The following is a 26,344-nucleotide window of genomic DNA, read 5'->3' on the forward strand; positions in this document are numbered from 1 at the left end:
TGGGCAGGTGTGTGCTTGGAATCTGTGCTGATGTGTGTGGGCATTAGTAATACCTCAGAGAGTGAAACCCTTCCAAGTGTCTGGATTCATTACTGAAATTAGTTTTCCCATTGTGGTTCCCTGATCTCACGCTAATTATGACCCCTGCAGATGAGACATCGTTTGAAGCTGGGATCAAAGTGCAGATCCACAGCCAGGATGAACCATCCTTTATTGATCAGCTCGGGTTCGGAGTGGCACCTGGGTTCCAGACATTTGTTTCCTGTCAAGAACAAAGGGTACAAACTTTTTAGATGGGATATTTATTTATTTAAGTAAATTCATGTCTATTACAGTACAGCGTCTCATTCTTGTACTTTACCCATCAATTTTGTACTATTTTTAAATAGTGTTTTGAGTAATCAATTTTACATTTGGTTTTTGACCCCAAGCATAAATTCTTAGTACTTAAATTCTTCAGATAGTTCATTTTGGCTGACCCGCCCCAAAAAACAACAAAAAAAACAATTATATTTATTTTCTTATATAAAAAATGCAGCAGGGCACCTGTACCTCAACCATAATTACTTAAGTGGTTAGAAATATAGTTGGAGCTCTAGATGTTCCTTTGTTGCAACAACCACTATTATCCTCCTAAATAATGATAATAATCCCTCATTACACAGGACAACCAAGGGTGTGCTAGAGCTAAAACAAATGGTCTTTTAATGGACTAATTGTTATACAAATAAAAAGCAAAAAATATGACTAATTAATTAATAATGGGATGTTTTAAGCAAAAATGTAAAGACTGTTTCGACTCCAGCTCAGCTGTTTTTTATAAACCGAATATATTTAGGTTTTGGACCATTACTTGGACAAAAAGAACATGTCACGTTTAAGGATGTGAAAGAAAGAAATAATTGCACTAACTAATGTAATGGATGATGTGTTGTTGCTGCAGTTGATATATCTTCCCCCACCCTGGGGGGATTGTAAGGTGACGCCGATGGATTCAGACTTCTTTGATAGTTACAGCATCACAGCCTGTCGCATTGACTGCGAAACACGCTACCTGGTGGACAACTGCAACTGTCGCATGGTGCACATGCCTGGTAGGAAAACACTCTTACTATATGTTGAGTCAGAGTTACATCAATGATGCTTCAGAGCTACATTACTGTACAAATTTCCAAAAGAAGAAAAGCTGAAAAAACAAAAAACACTTTGATGTGAGCGCGTGTTGCTTTGGCTGCAGGAGATGCACCGTACTGCACTCCCGAGCTGTACAAAGAATGTGCTGACCCAGCTCTTGGTAAGGAACAGTCTTCTTCTATGTCTAGTCTGAATTTCTGAGGAACGAATTTACACACCCTTACATACACACACCATCATCGTTATCGTCATCATCGTCATCTTCTTCTTCGTCATCTTCTTCTTCCTTAGCTTTTTCTTCTGACATTTTAACAGCTGCACTGATCTGTTTCAAAGGTCAAGCTGAGCTGGTTTGCTTCTCTCCAGATTTCCTGGTGGAAAGAGACAATGATTTCTGTGTGTGTGAGACACCGTGCAACATGACCCGTTACAGCAAAGAGTTGTCTTTTGTCAAGATCCCCAGCAAGGCTTCAGCTAAATATCTTGCAAAGAAATACAACAAATCTGAGCAGTATATTAAGTGAGTTCTACAGTGTTTTGTTTGCAAAGAACCCTTAATTAATACTTAATTGGTTGTAATTATCTTTAAATCCTCTGTTGACAGTTTGGTTTTATCTACCTAGCTAAAGTTAATGGAGTCTAACATAACAGTCCTGAAATGAATCCTCCTGTTGTGTATCTCTTCTCCACAGGGAGAATATCCTGGTGTTAGACATCTTCTTTGAGGCCCTCAACTATGAAACTATTGAGCAGAAGAAGGCATATGAAGTAGCAGGACTTTTAGGTACTAATGAATTCCACACGGTACACTGGAAGGATTTTCCTAATGTTTTTCTAGTAGATAACTATAATTATGTTTTCCAGGTGACATTGGTGGCCAAATGGGACTTTTTATTGGAGCAAGCATACTAACTATTTTGGAGCTATTTGACTACATTTATGAGGTGAGACTTCTTTAGCTTAAATTTAGGAATAATTCTGTTGAATGTCAATACCTACAATTGTAGTTACCACTAGTAATGCTGAGGTCTTGTTATTATATATTTTTATTATGGGGGTAATTTGGCTAATTTACAAACTGATTATATATTATATTTTAAACAATGAACACTACTATTTTTGACTATTTCAATTTGACTAGATTTAGACAAAAGGATGCAGCAGTTCCTCAAATGCAATTTGGCAACATTTTCTGGACACAAAAGTTATATAAATATAATTGATCCTTGGTGAACAAAGTTGTCTTTTGGGACTCAAGCTAGCATGAGAACTGTCCAGCCCTTCCTCTCCTTACTCTGTTATACTCTGCTATGCTCTGCTCATTGTTTTAGTTTATAAATGAATGTCACAGAAGTCTTTGCCAAACAAAGACAGGCAGGTGGTTGAGTATGGTGACCTCTTCTGTTTTATAATTCTCTCAGGTGATAAAGTATAAACTGTGTCGCTGCTCTGAGAAGAAGCACAAGCACAACAATGACCAGGGAACCGTCCTGAGCTTAGATGACGTGAAGTGTCATGTCAGTAACTTTCACTAGGCTTCTGCAACTGAGAGGAAGAATCTGTTGCACTCTCTTTCCCCTGAGAGCTTTCGTGGACTTTGCGTTGCAGTTTGCCAGATGAGCAGACAAGTGTCAGAACGGTGCCTGGTGAAGGTTTGTGAGCAACGAGGTGAATACAGTAATGTGGCTAAAGTGAGGAGACAGCCACAGTGATAGGAAGACAGCTGATGCCAGTGATTAACGTGTTGTGATGAGTTCAAAAACGTTAGAAAAACTGCATGGTCATCCGTAAACAGCTTTTAGTAACAAATGTAGTGAATGGGGCCATGAAAGTTTCTATTTATTTGGTAAATTTACATTAGAAATTCCAGTTGTGCAGTGGTGTTTGTCAACTGTCAATTTGAAGGAGCTTTTGTAAAGTAACTGATGCGACAGTAATTTTTCACTTCCAAAATTTCATTCGGTTTGTTTAGAAACTTGCATGTCAGCACTGTATATTTGTTTGCATCTGTCCTTCAAGGTTTGTTTGTAATGCTTCAGTTTACAGGTCCACAATGTATTTCAAAATAATTTCCTGAGACGTTCAAAGGAAACAACCAGATTATATGTTATAAGTAAAAGCTAATTATGTTTATACACTTCCAGTTATTTCCAAATGCTAAACTAACACAACCTTTTACTCAGTGGTCTGCAGGTGAGCAACACATGTGTCTACAAACTGACACACAATTTACTACAACAGTCAGCCACAGCACCAACACCACCTGGTGGTTTAATGCGGTGAACAGGAGCTCTGTGGCCTCATACACAGCAAGCTGTGATGCACTACGCTGACCACTGTCAACAACATTAAAACTACCAGGGGGCCTTAAGGTTGTAGCTGATGTATAATAGGTTTAAATATTCATGGGGAGTAATTTCTTTCATAGAAGTCCAAATGAACTCTATATAACTAATATTCTTAGCACGCTGTCTCTATTTTTTCTGTTATTAGTAACAAATTATGTGGTTCTTTCCAGGAAACATTAAATAAATTATTAGGAAATAGTGTACCTGTTTTAATGACTTTTCCTTTTCCACCAAATTTTAATTTTTATCTCCATGTTTAAAGACAGCTTCGTAAACCCTGTGCATTGTGCCAATTGAGCTGCTGTACTACCTCATTTTGTAGGGTTACAGTGCCATGAAAACTTAATGAGCCAATAGCCAAAAATCGAAAAAAAAAATTTTAGGTTTTAAGCTGACTGATCAGCGGCTGCCATGTCCAGCACATGTGTAACTAATACAATGAATCATGGCTGAATCCCATTGTGATGCTTTACTTTCATGGTTCTGTTCCTGTTCATACTGGATCACTGTCACATGATTTACTGCGACATGGTAAAAAAAAAACACTTGTGCTATTCCTATTATGGCTGTGAAGGAAAGACCACAGATAAGTGTCGCACAGGGTAATCGTACATGTTAAAAGGTTTACAGAACCACAAGGTGCAAAGTCATCATATCAAAGTTTGCCACCATTACTGATCAAACCAGAGCAATAGAAAAATACCTGAATGTAATGAAGTCGACTTTTGAGAAATATGTGTTTAATTTTCTGACCAATTGCCTAATGTGAAAATTGATAAAGTCTTTGTAATATATTTATAAATTATAAAGCTCCACCTGAAAAAGTTTGGGGTTTCCGAAATTCCACAATACAATTAAATAATAAATTATATGTGTAGATTATATGTATATGTGTAGACACATTATTGTTTTCAGTCTTCTCATTTAGTTTTCTGTAACTCAGCAGAAACCACATTTGTCAAACTGCCTTAATTTAGAAAAAAAAAACATACTGTACAGCTACTGTATTTTGTCATGACAAAAAGAAGGATACCCAGCAACAAACTTTAATGTAGACCAACCAGACTATAAACAAAGCTTTTTTTTCATGTCAGTAAGGTGCTTCATCATACTGTATAAATTCCCTTTATATTCCATTTCAATGACAAATGAAAAATAGATTTCCTAGCAAGAGATATTCAAAATATGTTCAATTAAGTTCAGTGTGTATGCAGATGATGTTCACCACATTTAAGGGAATTTACCTTGGACTACATGACAAGAGAAAATTAATCAGGACAAAATATGCTGAATGTGTTTTCTAGGGCTCTAAATTGCATGTAGCACTGTACAGTTGGCCTTTCCTATGTGGTCCATCAGTGACTGCAGTTTGTGTCATCATCTGTCTGCGTGTTTGGTTTCCTGTTGTCAGCATGTATTTCTGTGTGTGCCTGTGTGTGTCCTTACCTGACGTCTGTGCCACATTCAGAAGCTGATAAAGGAAAATTCCAAATGCTGGCCTCATATCCAAAACTCTGTATCAGGCATCAGAGCATCTTAAAATGTGTTTTTTATTTGCAATAGTTCCTATCGTGCCCTATGGTATGTTATTCTCAACAGAAGAGATTTGTGTATTTTGTGTAGCTGTGTAGTGTTATTATCAAGCACAACCATATGATCAACTGTAATTTAATGTAAATATTGTACTGACTGTGGATAATAATCTTAATGTATTAGCACAGTCTGATTGATCTGATGTGGTACTTGTTGAATTTATTTAAAGTATAGAATATAGCTGAGTCTTGATTTGGGTTTTTTTTTTCTGTACATACCTGTATGATCGTATTGATTGATGTTTAATTTCTTGGAAATGATAAGAATATTTAAGTGTGGGGCTATTTCTTTGGTTTGTTTGTTTGTTTGTTTGTTTCTTTGCTAAAATTAAAGTTGCATATACTGTGTTTATTAGTAAATGAAAAGGAGCAGCCAGATTGTCATTTTCCACTGCAAAGGGTCATGCATCTCAAAACATGTGCTTTGACCCAACTTGCTTTCGGGTTTTGTTTTGTTAAATTTTTGCCTTCATTTTCAGTTTTCTATTTTCATTTGGCATATGAAGGAATGATTACTTTAGTCTAGTGAGGTACAGCTAAATTAGGCACTTGTATGACTGATTAAATGCTAACCTTTATGTAACTTTGATCAACTTAGCTGATTTGTGTCATACTTTCACCTGTGGAACTGACTTTTGTGATTCTCTGATTTTACCTCTAGTGCCACCATGAGGCTGACATTTGTAGATTTTAGAGAAATGTACGGACAAGTTTAGAATAGACTGCAAAGAATTTATTTACAGATGTTCCCAACTCCTGATTTTTCTGATCTGGGTCATGCAGAAAATACCAATTACATGCATGGTTGCATGCTTATTGTATTTGATGATGAAATAAGCATAGCAGCACTACCATTGTTAGCCTTTAGCTCAGAGCACTGCTGTGCTACAGACACACAGAGCTGCTGTCTGCACAACCAGTCTTTTTAAATTGTCTTTATTTGAACATCTGTTTATATCCATCAGTGCACTGATTGACTTTCCTCTACCAACAGACTGCAACAAGACAGAACAGTGACAAACTCATTACAGTGGGTTCAATAAATTCACATTTGACAAAAACCTAATATCTTTTTCTTCCATATGGAAAGTGCCGGTTCAGCTATTACAACTTAAGGAAATGAGCAAATGTAGAAGTATGGGATCAAAAGAGGAAGTGTTTGTGGTGGAGACAGAACAACACAAACACTTTTCAACAAAGTAAGCTGGATTTTCTCAGCGTGTGGCTGATCATAAAAGCCAGAGTGCTGAATATGAAAATTGGTTCCTTCCTACGTCCCCTTGCTGTCCAGCTCTTATGCAACAAGGTCCCCTTTTGTTTGGAGTCCTCCAGACCAAATAATTCCTCCAACAGTGATCTTTCTGTGGTTGCTCCTGTGACTTCTAATGTGCTGGTTTTGTTGTGTAAAGGGAAAAACAAACATCCTGGAAGTGCACTGCGAAGAAAACAGGCCAGAGACATTAAATAGACAAGGTTTGTAAAAGACACAAGTCAAGCAAAATCCACAATGATTTATGGTTTTTGGAATGATAAGTACTAAGTTATAGTAAGTTACTGTAGCAATTATAAAATACTTTATTACAAGTAAAGTAAGTATGAGGTATTATTTGCCAATAATTTCTACCTATAATTTGTTACCAATGCCTCATATTTTATGCCAGTTTAAAATGCCACCTTGAGTGGCCTTTCAAATATTTTAGTTTAACCTCACAGCATCTCATTTAAAGTCATTTACAACTCAGAGTGATGCTGAAATTATGTTTTTGCTTATACAGTACATAGTAACCTAAAATGTGTATAATAAACTCCGCCTCTGAATGTTTCTGTGAATTTGTTTGTGAAGTGTAAACTCTGAAAGTGGAATGACTGGTTTTGGTCTTCTCCATTTCGTAGCATACAGCCTGAGTGATTTCTGGATGGTGTTGCTGCAGCTGTTATCTGCCAAACAGTTAAAAACCCTGATATGAATTTACTAATTTTAATAGGAATTTAGGAAAATAGTAATTTAATAGGAACTTTCACAATGCCCAACACCTTTTTGCCCTGGGGTCCCGCGGGAGGCAGTGAGTAGAATTATACCTGAGGAAAGTGAAGAGACACAAAACACATAGAAAAGCGCCATAAATGAGAGACCAAAGACAAAGAGACATTCCCTCAGTTTGCAGCGGTTTAGGCGGGGCCCGTTATCACACCACTAAGCTGACAGCATCTCTGCAAGAGTGACGGGAAGACCTTTGTCCGACTGACTTCCAGCCTACTAACCTCCAGTCTGCTTGATGACTGATTGACCGTGGACTTGGCCCTGTGCTCAGTGGGCGGCTCAGTGTCTCCCTCGCACAGGCCAATAAAACAAGCTGCAGTCCGCTTCGTGCGCGTTGCATAAGCAAACAGTGCAGGTCCGCACTCGGTCAGCGCAGGTCCACCTCTTCACGATGGCAGCTCCAAAGAAAGTGTGCATCGTTGGCTCTGGAAACTGGTAAGTTGACGTCTCAGTGTTTTGATGCCTAAACTGGCGGGTCTGTTAAAACATGGCTAACTTTGCGGTATGCTGTCATGTCTCTGTGGTGCAAACAGCTTGTGAAGCCGGTGTAACGCTGCTAACTTAGCATCACTGGCCAGACTGCGAGCTAACGTTGACGTTAACTAACCGCATTCTCCGAGTAATGAAAAGTTTAACGGCATTAACGATCATAGACCGTTTGGAAGCCGGAACGCGAAGCCGGTTTAGCTTTGGTTACAGTCACATGCTGTAGGACTGGCTGACTATACAAAAACTGAACACCTCAGTCACGATCACTGGGTTTTTGAGGTAATGATGTGTCAGCAGCAGCGACACATGTTAACTCTACAGCACTAACATGTTAATGGTATGTTAGAGTGCTAGTCACCGGTTTACAGCGGGTTTGGCTTTGCAACAGGAACTGAAACCAAACTCCATTCAACAGCCGGACTTTTTACATTTACCGTGTAGATTTTTAAAATCCTAGAGTGAAATAACATGATTTCAGGCAGTTGTTATACTTTATAAATAAATCGGCATACAGCCTGACTTAACAAAACGGTACAATTTATTATTGTTATTTAATAGAATTTATTTAGTTTAAAACCTCTCAGTTTGAGAAGCTAGTTCAAGTCGGTTTCCATGACGAACTGACTGTTCAATGCAGTTTACTAGATGCACGCATCAAATATTATAAGTCATAGTTCCAGGATAGACAAAAATAAAATCACCAGATTTATTAATGCAGTTTGGCGGAGTTATAACTACACTTAGGTTGACTTACAGTATATAGACTTTTTCATATACTTAAAATGTATTTATTTTTTTAATGGGATCATAGTCTAGTTTACAATAGAAACCTAGACCAGATTACCTGTAGTATGCAGCCTAAATATAATCATGTACACAGTAAATTCACACTTATCTAATTGTGTGCTGCTCTCCAGGTCATCCTGCTCAGCAGCTGATGATCAAAGAGCAGAAGAAAACTGCGGAGGTGCCATAAATAGTAATAACTTGGTGATCACGCCAGATGTCATGTCATAGTAATAACCCAGTAAAGTGTTGAACATCAAGACTTACAGTTAAAGGCTAAATTATTGGATATTGAAGCATTTCATACACCCACCCTGGTCTGGAGCCCACGCTAACTGTTTTCTCGCCCTGTTACTTATAAATTGCTCACATTTAAATGCAGTATGTATTTATTATACTTTATTATCTAAACTAAATATTAATCTTGAGCTGTTAACAATGCAGGGGTTCCGCCATTGCCAAGATAGTTGGAGCCAATGCTGCTCAGAATTCAAAATTTGACAACACTGTGAAAATGTGGGTGTTTGAGGAGATGGTGAATGGGCGCAAGCTGACAGAAATAATCAACACTGACCATGAAAATGTGAAGTACCTTCCTGGCCACAAGCTACCAGCAAATGTGGTAAGGAACTGTTGGGTTGTCACTGTTTCTGTCTCAAATTTACATCTGGTAAAGTTCATGAGAATATGTATTTTGTCATTGCTTCATTTCCTGTTCCTTTGTGCAAAATAGGATTTGTACCTGTATTTGTGTTTGTCACTTCAAATATCCTCTTCTATCGCAACAGATTATTAGTCTTTTTGTTAAAATGTAACCACTGTAATGTCAGTTTTATGTGTTATCAAATAGCTGACGTGAATGTTGTAAGATACTTTATGTCATAACTCTCACCATAACTTCCTCACCCTTGTTCACCCTCAGGTGGCCGTCCCAGATCTGGTGGAGGCGTCGTGCGATGCAGACATCTTGGTGTTTGTGATCCCACACCAGTTTATTGGGAAAGCATGTGAAACAATGAAGGGCAAGATAAAGAGCGATGCACTGGGAATATCCCTCATTAAGGTTCAAGTTTGCTTTTTATGCTACATTATGCTTACATTATTATTAGTACCTTTGGGATTTCGCAGCCCTTTTTTGTGACTGTACAGCCTGAAATGCCTGATTTTGTGACAATTTTTTTAACTAAAATGTGATGCAAGGGTCTCACAGAATTCACAGCAAATTGGCTGTGATGGCATCATTACAAATTCCTAGGGGGATTATTACAACAATCTTATCCTGTGGTGTGATAAGAAATTATGTTTATGCAATATAGTGGATTTGAAATTGATCAGTCAAGAAGTGTAGGCTGCTTTAATTTAAGGATTTGAGAAAATATTGTATGAACAGAGTAAGGATTACAACAATAGGCCCCCAGTTTGTCTCAAAGTTTTGGACAAACTTACATAAGCATGTGCTTTAATACTAGATTGCAAATAGTTTGCAGTTAATGTCATTAGATTTTAGGTTTCTTCCCTGATGATTCTCCATCAGGACTTAACCTGCCACAGTAGTGACTTTTTTGCTCTTCACTTTTCCCTTCAGGAAGTGAAATGCATTCTTAGTCGCATTCAGGTCAGATCCAGTTCCTTACATTCTCCTAAGTCATTTCCCACAGTTTTTACAAGATTTGTGACAAACTGTCATCTGGCCTTCGTGTTATTAAGAATTACGAGTGATTAACATCACGTGGTAAATCCTCTGGATTTCTCAAGTTTTCGCCTAATTGTTGACTTTGCCACAGATACACTTACTTTACCTCCTGGAGGTTGTTCTTGATCTGCCCAACTATTGTAAAAGGGTTTTGTTAGTTTTTTTTTCTTCACAATGAAAACAACCCCCCCCCCAATTGTTTTCCTTGGTCTTCTGAACCTTTGATGTTCTTGAGCCCTACATCATGTTTTTGATCTCTTGCAAATGCATTTGTTTAGATTTTTTTTGTGTTTTTTTTGTTGAGCTAATTGTGTAATTATCTTTTGAGTCCCAAACATTGAGGATCTATGTCAAAAATGTTTTCTAGAACCTAGACAGTTCATACAATATTTGTGAAAGAACCTTTACATTAAAGCTGACAGTCACACTTGAAGCACGCTTGACCTCTGAACCAAAGTGATGAGAACGGTTTCACTGACCAATACTTATTGAAGCTGACTGTAAATACGCTATGTGTGTGTGTGTGTCCGCTTTTCTTTCCTCCAGGGTGTTGACGAAGGTCCTGATGGACTCAAACTCATCTCTGATGTAATTCAAGAGACCCTCTGCATCACCATGAGTGTGTTGATGGGGGCCAACATTGCCAATGAGGTTGCAGATGAGAAGTTTTGTGAGACCACTATTGGTTAGATTGATTTCTAGATCACGTTTTTGTTCTCTTTATTTCTAAATTTAAGACATTTTCAAATGAATAGCACATGATTGTTTTTTCTTTTTTGAAAGAAAGTTTTGTGTTTAAAGACCAATTTGAACTTTAAGCTTTCTGCATCTTCAGCATGACAGTCAATGTTTAATCTGATTTGTGCAGTAGCTGCTGTGTAAATGAGAGTACTCCTAAGTACTTGACATTTGCTTTGATTATGTCTTTGCACAAACCACATGGCAACATGCTTTAGGAGATTAAGCAAAAGTAATGGCCTCTAGACCATAATCATTACAAAAATTTGCTCTTATTTGAATAAAGTTACTGGAAAAACAAGTTCTTTATTTATCTTGTAGACATGCTAAACGCATAACCATGTGCTGTTTTTTTTCCTGCTCTCAGGATGTAAAAATAAAAACCACGGTGCTGTCCTGAAGGAACTCATGCAGACCAAAAACTTCCGAGTTACTGTAGTGGAGGAGTATGATGTGGTGGAAATCTGTGGAGCACTGAAGGTGAAATTTTGCATTTCAAAATAAAATTGCAAACAGCAAAGGAGGGGACATACATCTTTACACATTGAATATATTCCTAAATTACTACACATTTACAACCATACAGGTCACATACCAAATTTGTTTGGAAACATTATTATTTTGTGACTGTCTGGCAACAAGAACCTTGAAACTCACCACTCAGTTCATGGGTCTGAATCAAAAGTGACTGACTCATTAAAAAAAAAAAAACTACTATAAAACTTGATAAGGCGACTGTGGTGCAGGAAGGTAGAGCGGTTGTCCACCAATCTTACAGTTGTTGGTTGAGTTCCCGGCTCCTCCAGTCACATGTCGAAGTGTCCTTGAACAAGACACTGAACCCCAACTTAGTTGCTCCCGGTGAGTGTATGAGTGTGTGTGTGATTGAGTGTGAATGGGTGAATAAGAAGCAGTGTAAAGCGCTTTGAGTGCCAATAAGTAGAAAAGCGCTATATAAGTGCAGACCATTTACCATAAGACAGACACAATTAAACTGCCTTAAGACAAATGCTGACGTTGAATATATCTGCTGCTGGGATGAATATCCAGCTTTATAAACACCATTATAGGCCACAATTTGTTTTGTCTTATACTGCTGGGAAAGTGTCCATTTTGGATCTGTGTCAGCCTTCAAAGTGCTTCCAAATTTATTAGAATGTTAGGCATAGTTGCTCATTGATTTGTTCATTGATTAGATTGATTAGATTAGCAACTGTGGCACAGGAAGGAAGAGCGGTTGTCTACCAATCTCGAAGTTGTTGGTTTGATCCCTGGCTCCTCCAGTCACATGTCAAAGTGTCCTTGAACAATACACTGAACCCCAACTTAGTTGCTCCTGATCAGCGTTGGCCAGCTGCATAGCAGCTCCCCCATCAGTGTGTGAGATTGTGAGTGTGAATAAGAAGCAGTGTAAAGTGCAGACCATTTACTATTACTGGTGTGTCTACAGCTCTTTTTGTATTTTTTTCCTTCTTATCAGAACATTGTTGCAGTTGGGGCAGGTTTCTGTGACGGACTGGGCTTTGGTGACAACACAAAAGCAGCAGTGATCAGGTTGGGGCTGATGGAGATGATTGCCTTTGCTCGCATTTTCTGTACGGCCGGGCCCGTGTCCTCTGCAACTTTCCTGGAAAGCTGTGGCGTGGCCGACCTCATTACAACCTGCTACGGTGGCCGAAACCGGAGAGTAGCTGAGGCCTTCGTGAAGACTGGCAAGGTTGGAGTTTAGTGTTTTCTTAGAGGCAGATACTTTTACGCTCTCTTTGTGCACAGGGTACAGGAAACTATCTGTAAAGTTGTTTAAGAACAGGTAGTGTTAAGTGTAACACTGCGCTAATTAAATGATTTAATGCTTCCATTACTGCTTAACAAAACGCTTTGCTGAAGAAAATACAATATAAAAACATCATACTCTTGAAATCTGTGTTACAGTGTCACTTTGCCTGGCATTGTAGCTATAATTGCCACAGCATGGTTTTTGCCTCCTAACACCACTCACCACTGAATAAAAATGTAATCAGTCATCCAGGAGATGGTCTAAAATCTACTGTTTAGTTGACATGAATGAAAACCATCAAATATAGTATGCTTCGCTATACTAAACTCGATTTAGACCCCACCACATGTATTCATCCCGAAGATTTGACAATTCTGCATTTCACATTTCTTCTACTGTACTTGTGTACTCAGTCTATCGAGGAGTTGGAAAAGGAGATGCTGAACGGTCAGAAGCTGCAGGGTCCAGCAACAGCAGCTGAGGTTTATCTCATCCTCAAGCACAAACAACTTATTGACAAGTAAGTCACAACGCAGCATACACAGTGTTTTGATTCGCAGTGTTTGAAAAAGACACTAGTGTGGCATTAACTCTGCAAAACCTCCTCTTTTCTTCAGGTTCCCTCTGTTCAATGCAGTGTATCAGATCTGCTACCAGGGTCATCCAGTCACAGAGTTTATAAGTTGTTTGCAGAACCACCCTGAGCACATGTAAATCAAATAATAAACTAACAAACTGACTAAGTGCCTTCTACATGGAGAAGATTACCACTTTTGTAACCTGAGATAAATTGAGGACCAGTCACTCTACAAGAGCAGAATACTCTTGTTCACCTGTTCAAGACACTGTATAACATTTGTTTGACACGTTTGTCCTTTAAAAAGATTATTCTACTCCCCCCCCCTCCCCTACATGTGTCTTTGGCTTTTTCCAAATTCACATATTAAGCCATGCTACAGTAATTTTGCACTTTAGAGATTCAGGTGAATGAGGACTCAGCAGCAAGTGTTTAAAGATATCCATCTTGTTTAATGCAGTGCTAAAGGAGGCTCACACAGATTGCAGGAATCGTTTCACTGAATCTCTAGGAGGGAGTTGGCCAGTGCATGTTCGCACACCAAAATTTGCCAAAGTAAAACAAAACAGAACTATCCTTTAAGTTTTTTTGTTTTTTTTTTTGCTTTTGTTCTTCTCCTCCTGACATCTACTGAAACTTAAAGGATAATTGTTGGGAGATTAAATTCCCCATTTGAAAGTTTATTACAACCAATTGAAATCAAAATGAGGGGGGTCAGTTTTTAAGACAGCAGCCAAATCTCACTGCCAATATGGAAATCCAGATTTAAGAACAATCAATATAAAATAAAATAAAAACACAAGTTAACTTGCTTTTTTGACTGCTATTCACCTACTACCACATGTAACTGTCAAAGTCTGAATACATATTGGTGCATTACAAGGCCAGACACTAACAGCAAATAACTACTGACAGCCTGCTGTAGAAGGCTTTATTAACACTTATGTGTAAATGAATGTCCATCACAAGTTAACTATAGATCTTAACTTGTGTCTTACATAATTCACTGTTTATCGTACATTGTAGTATTACTATTGTCAATTGCACAGCAACTGTTTTAACAAAAAAAATGCAAGTGCCTTAGAATGCACTGTTGGCAAGTCTTGGTCGGTTTGGGGGGGTAAACCAAAGACTTGTCATCCGTCCACTACGTCATTTGTTACCATGACCAATCCTGATATTGTTTCCATTGTTGTCGTCAACATTTGTCTGAATAAACAAGTTCATCAAATCTACGCTAGAATCCTTTTCCATAGTTTTGCCTGCTATCATGACATACATTTTAACATTTGATCTTGAAATGACCAAGGTACAATATGCATCCCTGCCAGGGGTGTCACTATTTCCCTGACCAACAGGCAGAAGTAACAGCAGGATGATACTAAAATGTAATAAATGCAGAGGAGTAAACACGAATGCATGCAAGGCTGCATTCCAATACTTGGTTTTCCAAATGTTTTGGCATCCTGATTGCCCAACTCTAACTTACCATCTTCTATGGAGATGGGCAACTTCCAAAAATATCAGCAACTTCTGGCAGTCCACCACCTTTGCAACTAGTGTCTTCTCTTACCATGTCTAGCTTCTTACCAGTTTTTATTAGCATATAGATACTGTAGTAATTTCATATTGTCATCTATATATTGCTCAACCCTCTTAACATTGTGTTAAGACACACATTTAAATTTTCATTTAAATGTGTGTTTAAAAATCTTAAGTGTACACCCATCAACATGTCACTGAGTAGCTTCAGTGCTGTGTAAATATCACCAGCCAACAAAAAAATTAAAGCCATCAACAGAAGCAAGACTGGTTTATTACAAGTTGTGGGAATGTAACAAGTGCTACATGTGCATGTAGTTAGCAGCAGTATACAGTACGTTGTTACAAAGACCAAGACATTCACTGATGACCTGTTGTAAACACCACTGCTTTCTGGATAATTTGGAAAATAATGAACATAAATCAGCAAATTAAATAACCCACAAATGTAAACAAAAATGGAATAAAGCTCAGAGGGAGGCTATCAAACAATACAAGAAAGTTCTTTGCTTGTCCACAAGGACAGTTAAGACTATTCCAGTTTAAATGCTTAGAAAAGAAACTGCCTGCACTGCCGTTTATAAACCAGAGTAGGCAAGAAAGCGTGCAAGATGCAAAGCAGTTGTGCCAAGTGTGATTAACAAATGCCGCCAAGCATAAAGATATTACAATTGTAGCGTATGACAGCTGGTGGAAAAAAATCGGTTGTTTTATAGGTGAACTCAACTCTAATTATGGTGCTGGTCTATTTTGAATACTAACGTAACTCTTATTTACAATCAATTAAGACCAAGGTCATGAAGCCAGTCCACTTATCTTATTCGCAAAATTATTTTGGTTAAGACTTTTTGTTCCTTCTATTAATAACATGGTCCCACTTTTAACTAAAGTAGAAAGCTCCTGTGAATGTTCTGTGGGGAAAAACAAAATATAAAATAAAAATACTACTATACCTGAAAATACCCTTTAAATATCTTTATCGTTTTTGCAACTGTGATGAATCCACATAGTGGACACTCCAGTGTAGGAACATGCGTCGCTCAAAACCCTACTGCACTCCTTTTACCATCCTACGGCTACTCGTCCTCCCTCATCGATTCACAGAGGGTTGACCCATTTGTAAGTGCCTTCATAGCGAAATCCAACTCTCTTCACAAGGTCATCTGCTTCTGTTGGGCCCCGACTAAGAAAGAAGGAAAGAAATGATCTCACTCAATGCACAGCTTTAAATTCTTGGTCCAGTTAAAAACCCATCAAACCACATTTCCTACCTTCCATATTTATAAGGAATAGGTTTGGGCTTCTCCTTGTCTATGTAGTGAAGGAGAGGTGTGAAGATCCTCCATGCTTCCCTTAGTTCATCACTGCAGAGAAACAATTCAACATGTGACACAAGACATGAAAACAGCTGTTATTTGTAAGATTTTCCACTTGTGTTTTTTTCAGGGTGAGGGAGAAAACTGCACTACGGTGACATCTAGTGTGCCTTTGGCCTACAAGACAAGTTCAGTTTTGAAAATGTATTGAATAAAAAAAAAAAACAAAGACAGACCTGCGTACAAAGTGCATCTGACTCCCACAGAAGACATCCAAGATGAGACGCTCGTAAGCATCCGGAAGCTTCACATCCTGAAAACAGAGTTTTATTTTAGTAGGCAAACGTACAAATAGCTTTATTGAGATACCCTGAGACAGACTGGCAAGTTGTCCAGGTGGACTGTGCCTCTCATCCAATAACAGCTGGGATAGGCTCCAGCCACTGAGGCCCACTGGTTCCCTCGTCCAGCAAAAATGCTCCCAGGCCCATGCAAAATGATGACGCCTGTACCTGGGGTTGTGGTCAGGTACTCTTACAGGTCATCTAGCCACACGATCATGCTGAGGCAATGGTCTGACGTAACCCTTGGGTCTCTCTCTCACCTCCCCTAAACGTGCCTGGAGTTAAGTGGCATTCATCATCCAGTTCTGCGACGCACTGCTAACAATGAAGCAGTCATCAGCATGGGATGTGGCCAAAGGATGTCCACTTATGCCTTTCTGTGACTCTTCCAGACTCTATTTCTCTGTTGTAACCTGCTGATGACACTCTAAGCTCAGTGGCAACTTCCCAGAATTTCTTGTTTGACGGCTCGCAATGGCCAGATACTGTTGCTCAATTGTTAGGTTTCATTTTGGTCTCAGGATGAAGATAACTGTTTAAATACAAATTGTCATGGAACCAGAACATTTAGTGGTCGATTTGTGAATTAGACACTTGTTGTGATTTTCACCTTGGAAAAAGCATGATATGCAAAAAGTACTGAAACACTGAACAGGTAAACATGTGCTTTCAAAGGTTTAAACAAGTTTGAATGTTGAACCTGCCTTGTATCTACTCTTGTAGGTGAGGTCTAGCTCAGTTTCTTCAGGGCTGAAGTAAACACCGGGTTTCTTGCTCATCATCTTGGCGTACACTGCCTCGTTAGGCTGCACACGCACCACCAGCTCATTCCTGCGACACTGATTTCCAAAAATGTCTCCTGGGACATCTGTGAACTGCAGCCGCACCTCAGCTTTTCTTTCATTTAGAGCTTTTCCACAGCGAAGGATGAAAGGAACACCTGAGGAGGAGAAATTTCATGAATTATAAAAATAACATGAAAGAATTTGTTTATGAAGCACTTTGTAAATGTAAAAATGCTTTTACCATCCCAGCGTTCATTTTGCACATAGAGCACAGCAGTGGCAAAGGTGGCCTGAGTTGATCCTTTAGGAACTGTGGGATCATCAAGGTAACCCAGTTTGGCGTCTCCCTCACCTTCTGGATCCCCGGCATACTGACCCAGAACCACATCAGACATGGTCACTGGAGCAATGCACTTAAGGACCTTCACCTACAAGGGAGAGAACATGGCAAGAGAACTGTGTTTTTTTTTTTTTTTTTTAGGTTTATTCACACATCTATAAAAGCTAGTCAGCCATCCCTCAACTCCAGTCGTCTCTTTTTTTTTTAAATATATAAACTGTACTTGAGCAATGGACATTACTAAAGTCATACAGACAAAAGGAAAACATTAAGTATTAACTGAGGATCATAGGAAATTAGAAATAAAAAGACCAGTCTGCAGTATATGCATTTCAAGAAAATTATTTGGTTCTCACTGGCACTGAGGTTTAAACAAAGAAAACACTCTGATTTGAGACTATAGAGTAAACCCTAATATGCTACATGTGTCCATATCTGGCATGCTGGAGGAGGTGTTGAGTCTTTTTGATCTCTGCCAGATGATAATGTACCTTTTCATCCCTGACATCATCAGAACTGGTGGAAGCTGGTTTCTCCATGGCAACCAGGCAAAGCATCTGGAGCAAATGGTTCTGCATAACATCTCTGATCACCACAAATGAGCAGGTGGTCACACAAAAGACAGAAAGGACAATTTGATAACTTTGATTATATGAACTATAACTTATGCGTTGTATGTATGTATGTATGTATGTATGTATATATATATATATATATTAGTAGAGAACAATTAATAGAAACTTCTCTAATTAAACACTACATTTTTTTTGTTGTTGTAAACAGTATTGTAATCAGTACACTCATCTGTATCTCTTGGATACAGCATTTAAATGTTTATACATATATATATATATATATATATATATATATATATATATATATATATATATATATATATATATATATATATATATATATATATATATATATATATATATACATATACATATACATATACATACATATATATATATATATATATATATATATATATATATATATATATAAAAAACATTTAAATGCTGTATCCAAGAGATACAGATGAGTGTACTGATTACAATACTGTTTACAACAACAAAAAAAATGTAGTGTTTAATTAGAGAAGTTTCTATTAATTGTTCTCTACTAATTTAAATGTAACCTCACATTAAACCTGAGTTCAGAACTATTAATATAACAGTGCAAAAAAATAAATAATCTTTTACCGGATGATGCCAAAATCATCAAAGTAGCCCCCACGTCCCTGAGTGCCAAATGGTTCTTTAAAGGTGAGGACAACACAGGCCACGCTGTCCCTGTTCCAAATTGGTCCAAAGATTCGGTTTCCAAACCTGCAATAAGAATCACATTATTTGTTCAGCAGCACATGATAGACAGCAGTTTATGACAACACGCATAAACATTTGTCTTCAGTTTAATATTTGATTAAAGGCCAGTTTCTACTCAGACTGCATGATATCCACTGTGCTTTTCAGAAACAAAACAGCTGAAAGTGATGCGCTGCATATGTGAAATTACTTTAAATTTAACTGAAGGTCATTGTTTTAGTTTGCAATTTATACTAGTGTATACTTGTTCACATTTCAGGTGGTTCAGTCAATTTTAGCTCCTGATCACACTGGGTAATTGTTATATCCTCACTACTAGATTCAGCTATCACAGTTGGACTGTATATTTTTTGTATTGAATGTTATTACACAAGCTGCGTGACCTGTTTTAGTTATAATTGATTTTCGCTTTGCCGTCTATGCAATGAAATTATGCAATTATTCCTCTGTAAATATTATTTCACTTACAAAATTTTACTATGAAAACATTTACATGGCATCATATAATAGATTAACCCTCCCCCCCCCCAAAATAAAGGTAAAGATGCCCTTTACCTGAGAACCATGAGGTTCTGCACCATTTCTTTGCCCAGATAGTGATCTATACGGTAGATCTGCTCTTCAGTGAACAGGGAGGAGAGGTGAGTGGACAGCTCTTCGGAGCTCTGAAGGTCATGTCCAAATGGCTTCTCCACAATCACCCTATTCCAGCCTCTACACAATACACACAGAAGAGAAAAAAAAAAAAAAAAAAAAAAAAAAAACACATCAACTTCAGTCCGCTGTGCTTAAGACTTTGCTCTTGTTTTTCAAATGTTACCAATGACTCAAGTGGTTCTCTGCTTATTTTAATTATGATGCACTGTGTATAGGTGTATAAACTAAGTATAGGCTTTTTTGCATCCCTTGAAATTCAACAGTAAGTGAAGCAACAGATACTGCTGTTGAAGAGTATTGATTAAGTGTATGTACTGTATAGAGGAAACTGTGGAAAACAAAGACAAGGAAAAGTTTCTTTCACACTGGCATAGTGAAACTTTTGGAAGCACAAAAGGCTTTGAAATATATAGCTGGTACTGTTGTAGATTCTAAAAAAAACTGCTAAAACATGGCACCAGTGCTGCTGCTGCTAGACCCTCTTTCTGTACGGGATTGTAAAAGAAGAATTTCTAAAATACAATATAACGCAGAAAGAAAATCTAGTACACCATATAACTAAAAACAATGAAAGGAGTACAACCAGGAACAACAGTTAACCGTACATTGGAAATTATTGGAAATTTTCACTGAAGTTTCTTTGAGAAGGATCTTTTCAGGTCCAGTATGAACAAGAGAAGTTAATACAGCTAGAACCCACTGGATAAATTGGTTATGCTAAAAATCAAACCCATGTTAGCTCACTGCAAAAATATTGGTATCATACTTATGCAAATGAATGACAAGAAACTGAAGCACAGAAATGCTCTCAACTAATGTCACTGTCCACAGAAAGTACTGAAAAGCTTAATATTCAGCTTTTAATGTTGTGCCCAGATTATGATAATCCAATAATTCTTTGTCAAGATTCAGTTTTACATGTTTACACACATGGGTGTGGTTAGCACTCCTTCCTCACAACTAGAAGCTCCCCGCTTTGAATCCACTAGCTACAGTGGAGTTTGCATATCTTCCTGTGCTTGAGTGGGTTTCCGTCCCACACAAGCCCTTGTTTACAGACTTACTAAGCGAAACACACTCCTGCTGATGAACAGAGTGAGACAACAATAGTTAGTCAAAAGAGGGGTGTGTACTGACTTTGTGCTCATGCAGTGGTGCTTAATGTTCTTTGTAACATCGTGGTAGACTGTGGGTGGCAGGGCAAGGTAGAACAGACGGTTGCCCTCAGCTCCTCTGGGCAGAGACAGGATATGGGTGTTGAGTTTCAAGAAGGAGCCCCCATCTCCATATTTCCCACTGATATAAGAGTTTCTGCTAAAGAAGGCAGACAGCCGATCGGCTTCTGTATCAGCCACCTGGAATGGAGGGTAAACATTTAGGCACACTTAGAATATACTCTAGATAATACTAATAATGTTTAAAATATTTACAGATTGTCTAAATTGATTATATTACACCATTACAAATGGACCTTTTTGAACATGGACAGAAACAGATTTACTGGCCACTTGGGGGCAGCAGAAACTGGCTTAGAACCTCATTAATACACTGTCTCTGAACAACATGCAGCGCCATAACAGCCACTTGTGTTGTTATAGACAAATAATGACAAGTTATTAGACATTTAGAAAATTACATTTGACCCCCAATTTTAATTTAGAGCTGAAAAGGTTTGCAATGGAAATTCTAAGTGAATATATAATTTTTTGTTATGCATTTGTGCATCTATTCATTGGCTTATTTAATAAAATTGAGATTTTTTATTTAATCACAATAGAAATTTTTTTATTCACATTATTTATATAGCTGTAAATTCAACTACAGGTAACTCTCAAAAAATATACAAACAGTAGTTTTACCTTCAGATATGGCATGCAAGAAGTGCGGATGGCATCAACTGTCAAGTCAGAGCGAGCAAAGCCCACAAAATAGGTCTCCTCAGGGAGGAGGCCATCTCTGAACAACCACCTGAGAGAGAAAGGAAGAACAGGAGACACACAATATGGTTACACCACCCAACTTCAAAAGATCCAAATTCAGAATAGAGTTTAACCATGTCTTTAATATTAATAATATAAGTGGGGTCAGAGGTATGCTCACCATAGAGTTGGATAGATTTTCTTCTTAGCCAGATCCCCCTGCACATGCCAAAACACAAGCAGTAATTTCAGCATAAAAATAAACTTGAACAAAACTCCTATGTACACAATTATAATAATAAAATATGCCATCAGAGATGCCCATTTAAACTGTAAGTGGATTTACAGAGTGGACCCCCCCAGTACTATATTTCACATCGTGGGGTGACAAGTAGGATAGCTGCTTTGTCTTATTTGAGGATGGTGCATCGTTAGTAATTCCAGTAGAAGCATGTTAACAGCAGAACTGCCTGAAGACAATACTGTCCTGTTGCTCAAAAAAAAAAAAAAAAAAAGCTAACAGGAAGAACCTGTTGCTTTAGTGGCTTAACCAAAACAATGTCACAATCTTTTACTACTGTCAAGCCGTTTGAACTTGTAAGAACGTTAAAAAAAAAAAAAACTACAAACTAGCTGAACTCACATCTCTTATTGAAAGGGCTATTGAAACTAGCTTTCAGCACATCCCTTTAAAACAAAACAAGTGCCATCAGAGTGAGACTGTCCACAAGCCCAACCCTTCCCCAGACCTGCCCATGTATCACAGTCAAAGAAAAATGCTGACAGTCCATGACATGGCAGAAAAGAAAAAAAAAAAAAAAGAAAACAAAAAAATCACCTGATGGTGGTGCCACACCATCAGGAGCTAACTGCGAGAAAAAATATATTTAAATTTAGAGAATACCAATTTTCATAGCTGTAGGACAGATTAGAGACTTGGTTCAGAGCAACTGAACAGTGAGAAAATAGTGAACAAGGCATTTTAATTATTCTTGGCATGGTCAAATTATTTCTTTTAGCACTATGATAATTTAACACAGAGTATTACAACTAAAGAACGTACTGTTTTATGCTTGAGATTCATGGGTCTGTTCATACTGTATGACAATAAGACTAGTTTTAAAATCTTTTAAGGATACCTTGTCCCACGACTGTAGCAGTATGCATAATGACATTGTACTGATAAGTAAAGGGGAACCCTGAGATAATGTTCAGGCTTCTGAAAGCTTGAAGGACTCAGCAGTGTTAATTTGCAGAAGCTTAGTGAAATCACTTTCAACATTTCCCTAATCAAATGTGCAATTGTTGCAGTGTTTTTAAAGATTTCAACACTTTGCTTTGAATCTCTGTCCTAAATTCTTTGCCCAAGTCAATTTTAATGTGCAAAAAAAAAGGAGCACAAAGAAAAGGAACTTTGGGTTTCAACTTATTACTCCAGACCATTAGCCCTGTATTTACTTTGGCAGACATGCATTACCTCATCAATTCCCATTTTCACTCACCGATGCTCCCATGATGATGAAAAAGTGAACGTCTGACTGATGGAACTCTTCATCTTCATGCAGCTCCTTCCTCAGCTCCCCAAACACCTCGGAGCGAGAAAGGGGAATGTTGCTCATTTTCTCTAAAAATAAAGCACAAAATCCAGTTAACAGCTAAAAAAATATAAGAGAAAAGTTATTAAGAACCACTAAAAATCCAATTAAACACCATTACCAAACTTGCACAGCAGATAGATTCTAAACATAACAGCTAAAAGAGAAGTGTTGTCATGTCTTTGGGTCCGTGGTTTAAATGACACACACACCACACACGTCAAAAACAAACCAAATCGGGAGGAGGATAATGGCAAATACAGATTCTATTAATATAAAGCAATTACACCTGAGGCGGGTGTATGCTTTTCAAGCAGGAGTGCCTGTGATGCTCCTCTTCTGCCTGATGTGTGGTCAAGTGACTTAGTGACTATGAGGAGATAAAGAAAAAAGATGCAGGAAGAAAATATGCAAGTGCTGTAATATAAATTTAGTCAAGTTTTTACTCTGAGCTGGCAGTAGGGCTTAAAGAAAGAACCTATACCAAAGGCACCAAGAGGAGCCTGTTCTATTTGTTTTCACAAGCTGCCGACTGAGGGTTGCATAAGTTTAATAATCCATCTTACAGTAGTAAACATAGTTTGCATTTATATGTCAACATAATATTGTATTAGATAAAAATACGTACTGTTTTAATGCTGACTTTAGTTGCTGTCAAGACTGCATGCTGCCATGATGATGCTTTTGTAAGGCTAGCGATAAGCAGTGCCTGGCATTTACTAGACACAGTAACTGGAGTTCAAGCCCATAAGCTCAGCATTTATCCTAGTCAAGAAGTTGTCTTCATGCCCTCAGAGTCCCTTAAATGTGTTTTTTCAAACTATAAATGGACTTTCATGCCTTATACTCACTGTCTTCTGGGTGTTGTATACAGTATACACAAGCGTGTCCCTTTCTAAACTATGTGAAAAAATATTTAACGTGGTACGTGGAATACTTTCAAGTAGATATAAAGGCTAACTAGAATATTAATATTAATATTGATGAGCAGTGTATATGATTGGTAAATGAACTAAGAAAATTAAGTTACAACCTGCATGTTTCCTTCACTTCCTCTTTAAGTATATACACCATTCAAAGAAAAGGATTTGAACATTTGAGAGAAAGGACAAGCTTAGAATTTCCTTCAGTAATTTCAATTGGGACAATTCAGGAAGTGCATGCACTTTTCCAGTAACCGTCTTCTTTATGTTCCTTGTTAACTGAGCTGCACAGAAAAACAATCTCAGCATCCCATCTTGGAAGAACTCTATGACAAGTGACAGACGTCATACATTGTTATGAAGCTTCTATACAAATATAACGCTGCAACTCGCAATAATTTGCTTTATCAATTAGTAAGCAAATCCTGTTTTTAACAATTTAACTGAAGGTAATGTATTCATTTCATACAATCATATAATTTAAAAAAAATAAAAACATACTGCACGTAGAAGTATGTCACAAAATTTACAGCTTCCAGAAATAACCTGACACAAATACACACAGACACAACAAACTAATGATATTAACCTTGGTCAAATCTTCCACCAAATCCCGAGTTTGGAGAGCTAAACCCTTCCTGTTAATACCGTAACAAAGCTGGATGCGCTTCTGTTAACATAACGTTATAGAGATAACACTTGCTGACATTACGATGGCCATGAACGGTTGTTTCCGCAGATAGTTAGCCAACATTGCTTACATTAAGAAGGTAAGATTAAGGTCCTATAAAACTAAGCGCTCACGCATATTAATCACTGGCTGTATCGCTGGACAGCTGAGCCCTGAGCCTCACATACGGTTATGACAACATAACTTATCATGTAACAAATACAAACCGCAAAAGTTTGCAATCACTCCTGGTTGCTTACTGTCTGGTTAGCTAGCGTTAGCTACATCGTGCACAGAAAACGGTTAACAATGAGTAAAGCGAAGACTACTGCTACTTACAGGTCCGTTAAAGAGATGAGAACCCAGCAGCAAAACCTTGACTAAACCTGAGAACAGGATTAACACTTTCCAACTCACTCAGGCACAGCGACACAGGTCGGGGCTGGTACGGAGAGCTTTTGAGACCTGCCTACTTCCTTATTGAAGTGACAAAGCAGAAATGAGAGATATTATTGGTTTAGGAGAAACTCACCAAGGCTGGCTCGAGTCCCCATCGCTGTGGAATCCAGTGACGTCATAGACTATGGAGGTGGGCGCGGCCTCATTGTCGCGGGATTTGCCCGCCCATGCCAAACCCTCATAAGAACATGGTACACAATCGGTACACAATCTAATGCAATCCAATGCAGCAGCTCTGCTATGAAATATACCTTTATATTTTTATACCTGTTATGTTTTTTAAGTTGAAACTATTAGAAACGTGATAATTCTACTATGTATATATTATTGAGATGGTGAATATGTGCTGGAGTGCATTACATTGTAGGTGGTTCTACTGTTTAGGCCACGCCTTTTAAAATGAATTATGGGACCAAAATATTAGATTTTACAAATGTACCTAACATTCGAAGTGGCCACGGAGTGTAGTTTCTTAGAGATATGCCTAGAGGACTAAAGCTAAAAGACACTCAAAATGACTATAATACAGAATGAATTATTGTGCATGTGGTTGACCTCTGCTTGTTTTGTCTTTGATGCCATTTTGTATCTTTTGTTTGATCTCTATTTAGAAATTGTGTCTCTAGTGTTTTTGTGAGTCAAATTTGTTTTGATATAATTTTGTTTTATATTTTTTCTTTCTTTCTCTTGGTACTTTGGGATTTGGTACTCTCTCTCTCTCTCTCTCGCTCTCTCTTTCTGTCATTTTGTCATTTCTTTTAAGTTATTTTGTTTAGCTTTGTGGTCACTTTTATCTTTCTAGTCAGTTTGTCTTCAACCATTTTGCAACTCCTTTTGAGTCTATTCGCAGTGTTTTGCATCTCCTTTTTGTGGATGTTTAACAGTACATTCCAATGCATCTGTGCTTCGAAAGCTCATTCAGTAATTATTCCATGCAATACATAGAATACAATCCATTTTCGTATCCAGAAACCTTAACTTAACCTTTACCTAAACCTAACTTTTCCCTATCTTGAAACTGATCTTTTCTCCACAATTCTATGATTTACAATATAAAGACTTGCTTGCAATGTTACTTTGTAAATATATTTACAAAGGCGCCCCCACAGTTGAGCAAATCAGATCAAGTGATTTTTAATATGCCCCCAACCGAGCAAATGAAGATAATACAATGGCTAGAGATTCAAAAGAGCTAAAGAGTCAAAAAAGGAAGTTGAAGCTAGGAACAACGAAACCAGGAACAGCGTTGTAACAGGAGTTGCTGCAGAATTTAAGCTGATGAAGAAATACA

General features: G+C 37.8%; 3 protein-coding genes and 1 long non-coding RNA gene across 10 annotated transcripts in view; 2 read left to right on the top strand and 2 right to left on the bottom strand.

Moving 5' to 3' along the window:
* The window catches only part of LOC137139298 (acid-sensing ion channel 1-like), a 43,313-nt gene extending 37,091 nt beyond the window's left edge, over positions 1-6,222 (top strand). Inside the window, exons 4-10 of one of the 3 annotated variants that reach the window (XM_067526348.1) lie at positions 151-278; positions 944-1,094; positions 1,238-1,294; positions 1,471-1,654; positions 1,827-1,918; positions 1,999-2,078; positions 2,556-6,222. In XM_067526348.1, coding sequence (XP_067382449.1) covers positions 151-278; positions 944-1,094; positions 1,238-1,294; positions 1,471-1,654; positions 1,827-1,918; positions 1,999-2,078; positions 2,556-2,669 — 806 coding nt within the window. In that variant the 3' untranslated portion in view covers positions 2,670-6,222. The remainder of the gene's footprint in view (positions 1-150; positions 279-943; positions 1,095-1,237; positions 1,295-1,470; positions 1,655-1,826; positions 1,919-1,998; positions 2,079-2,555) is intronic. The other 2 variants (XM_067526349.1, XM_067526350.1) reach the window with 2 other exon arrangements.
* LOC137139300 (uncharacterized) lies at positions 5,995-7,476 on the bottom strand. Its single transcript, XR_010916294.1, has 2 exons — positions 7,337-7,476; positions 5,995-6,509 (listed from the first exon to the last, which is right to left on the bottom strand). It is a non-coding gene; the product is annotated as an uncharacterized lncRNA (long non-coding RNA).
* Positions 7,319-14,410, top strand: LOC137139299 (glycerol-3-phosphate dehydrogenase [NAD(+)], cytoplasmic). The gene is made up of 8 exons (XM_067526351.1): positions 7,319-7,550; positions 8,835-9,012; positions 9,313-9,453; positions 10,630-10,768; positions 11,189-11,301; positions 12,302-12,538; positions 13,012-13,118; positions 13,216-14,410. The coding sequence occupies exons 1-8, from the start codon at positions 7,507-7,509 to the stop codon at positions 13,310-13,312; spliced, it is 1,056 nt and encodes a 351-aa protein (XP_067382452.1). The 5' UTR covers positions 7,319-7,506; the 3' UTR covers positions 13,313-14,410.
* A 561-nt stretch (positions 14,411-14,971) lies between these two features.
* LOC137139297 (glucose-6-phosphate 1-dehydrogenase) lies at positions 14,972-25,092 on the bottom strand. Of its 5 annotated transcripts, none has more exons than XM_067526343.1 (14): positions 24,934-25,084; positions 23,291-23,371; positions 22,909-23,030; positions 21,588-21,625; positions 21,347-21,455; positions 20,625-20,842; positions 19,386-19,544; positions 18,708-18,833; positions 17,994-18,087; positions 17,404-17,590; positions 17,082-17,317; positions 16,270-16,346; positions 15,989-16,081; positions 14,972-15,900 (listed from the first exon to the last, which is right to left on the bottom strand). In XM_067526343.1, the coding sequence occupies exons 3-14, from the start codon at positions 23,023-23,025 to the stop codon at positions 15,816-15,818; spliced, it is 1,539 nt and encodes a 512-aa protein (XP_067382444.1). In that variant the 5' UTR covers positions 23,026-23,030; positions 23,291-23,371; positions 24,934-25,084; the 3' UTR covers positions 14,972-15,815. The 5 variants fall into 5 exon arrangements, with proteins under 5 accessions (XP_067382444.1, XP_067382445.1, XP_067382443.1 ...); XM_067526344.1 differs by lacking the exon at positions 24,934-25,084 and adding an exon at positions 23,630-24,432; XM_067526342.1 differs by lacking the exon at positions 23,291-23,371 and having other exon boundaries at positions 24,934-25,092.
* Between the last annotated feature and the right edge of the window lie 1,252 nt (positions 25,093-26,344).

Source organism: Channa argus, chromosome 13 (assembly GCF_033026475.1).
Source record: "Channa argus isolate prfri chromosome 13, Channa argus male v1.0, whole genome shotgun sequence".
Classification (NCBI taxonomy): domain Eukaryota; kingdom Metazoa; phylum Chordata; class Actinopteri; order Anabantiformes; family Channidae; genus Channa; species Channa argus.

Coding starts and splice junctions, on each gene's coding strand:
- LOC137139297 (XM_067526342.1), bottom strand. CDS start 23,025: ATGAGCAACATTCCCCTTTCTCGCTCCGAGGTGTTTGGGGAGCTGAGG. Junction 16,347..17,081: donor CCTACAAGAGTAGATACAAG/GCAGGTTCAACA, acceptor CTCTGTTTTCAG/GATGTGAAGCTTCCGGATGC. Junction 16,082..16,269: donor CAGATGCACTTTGTACGCAG/GTCTGTCTTTGT, acceptor GTTTCTCTGCAG/TGATGAACTAAGGGAAGCAT.
- LOC137139299 (XM_067526351.1), top strand. CDS start 7,507: ATGGCAGCTCCAAAGAAAGTGTGCATCGTTGGCTCTGGAAACTG. Junction 9,454..10,629: donor TGGGAATATCCCTCATTAAG/GTTCAAGTTTGC, acceptor TCTTTCCTCCAG/GGTGTTGACGAAGGTCCTGA. Junction 13,119..13,215: donor CACAAACAACTTATTGACAA/GTAAGTCACAAC, acceptor TCTTTTCTTCAG/GTTCCCTCTGTTCAATGCAG.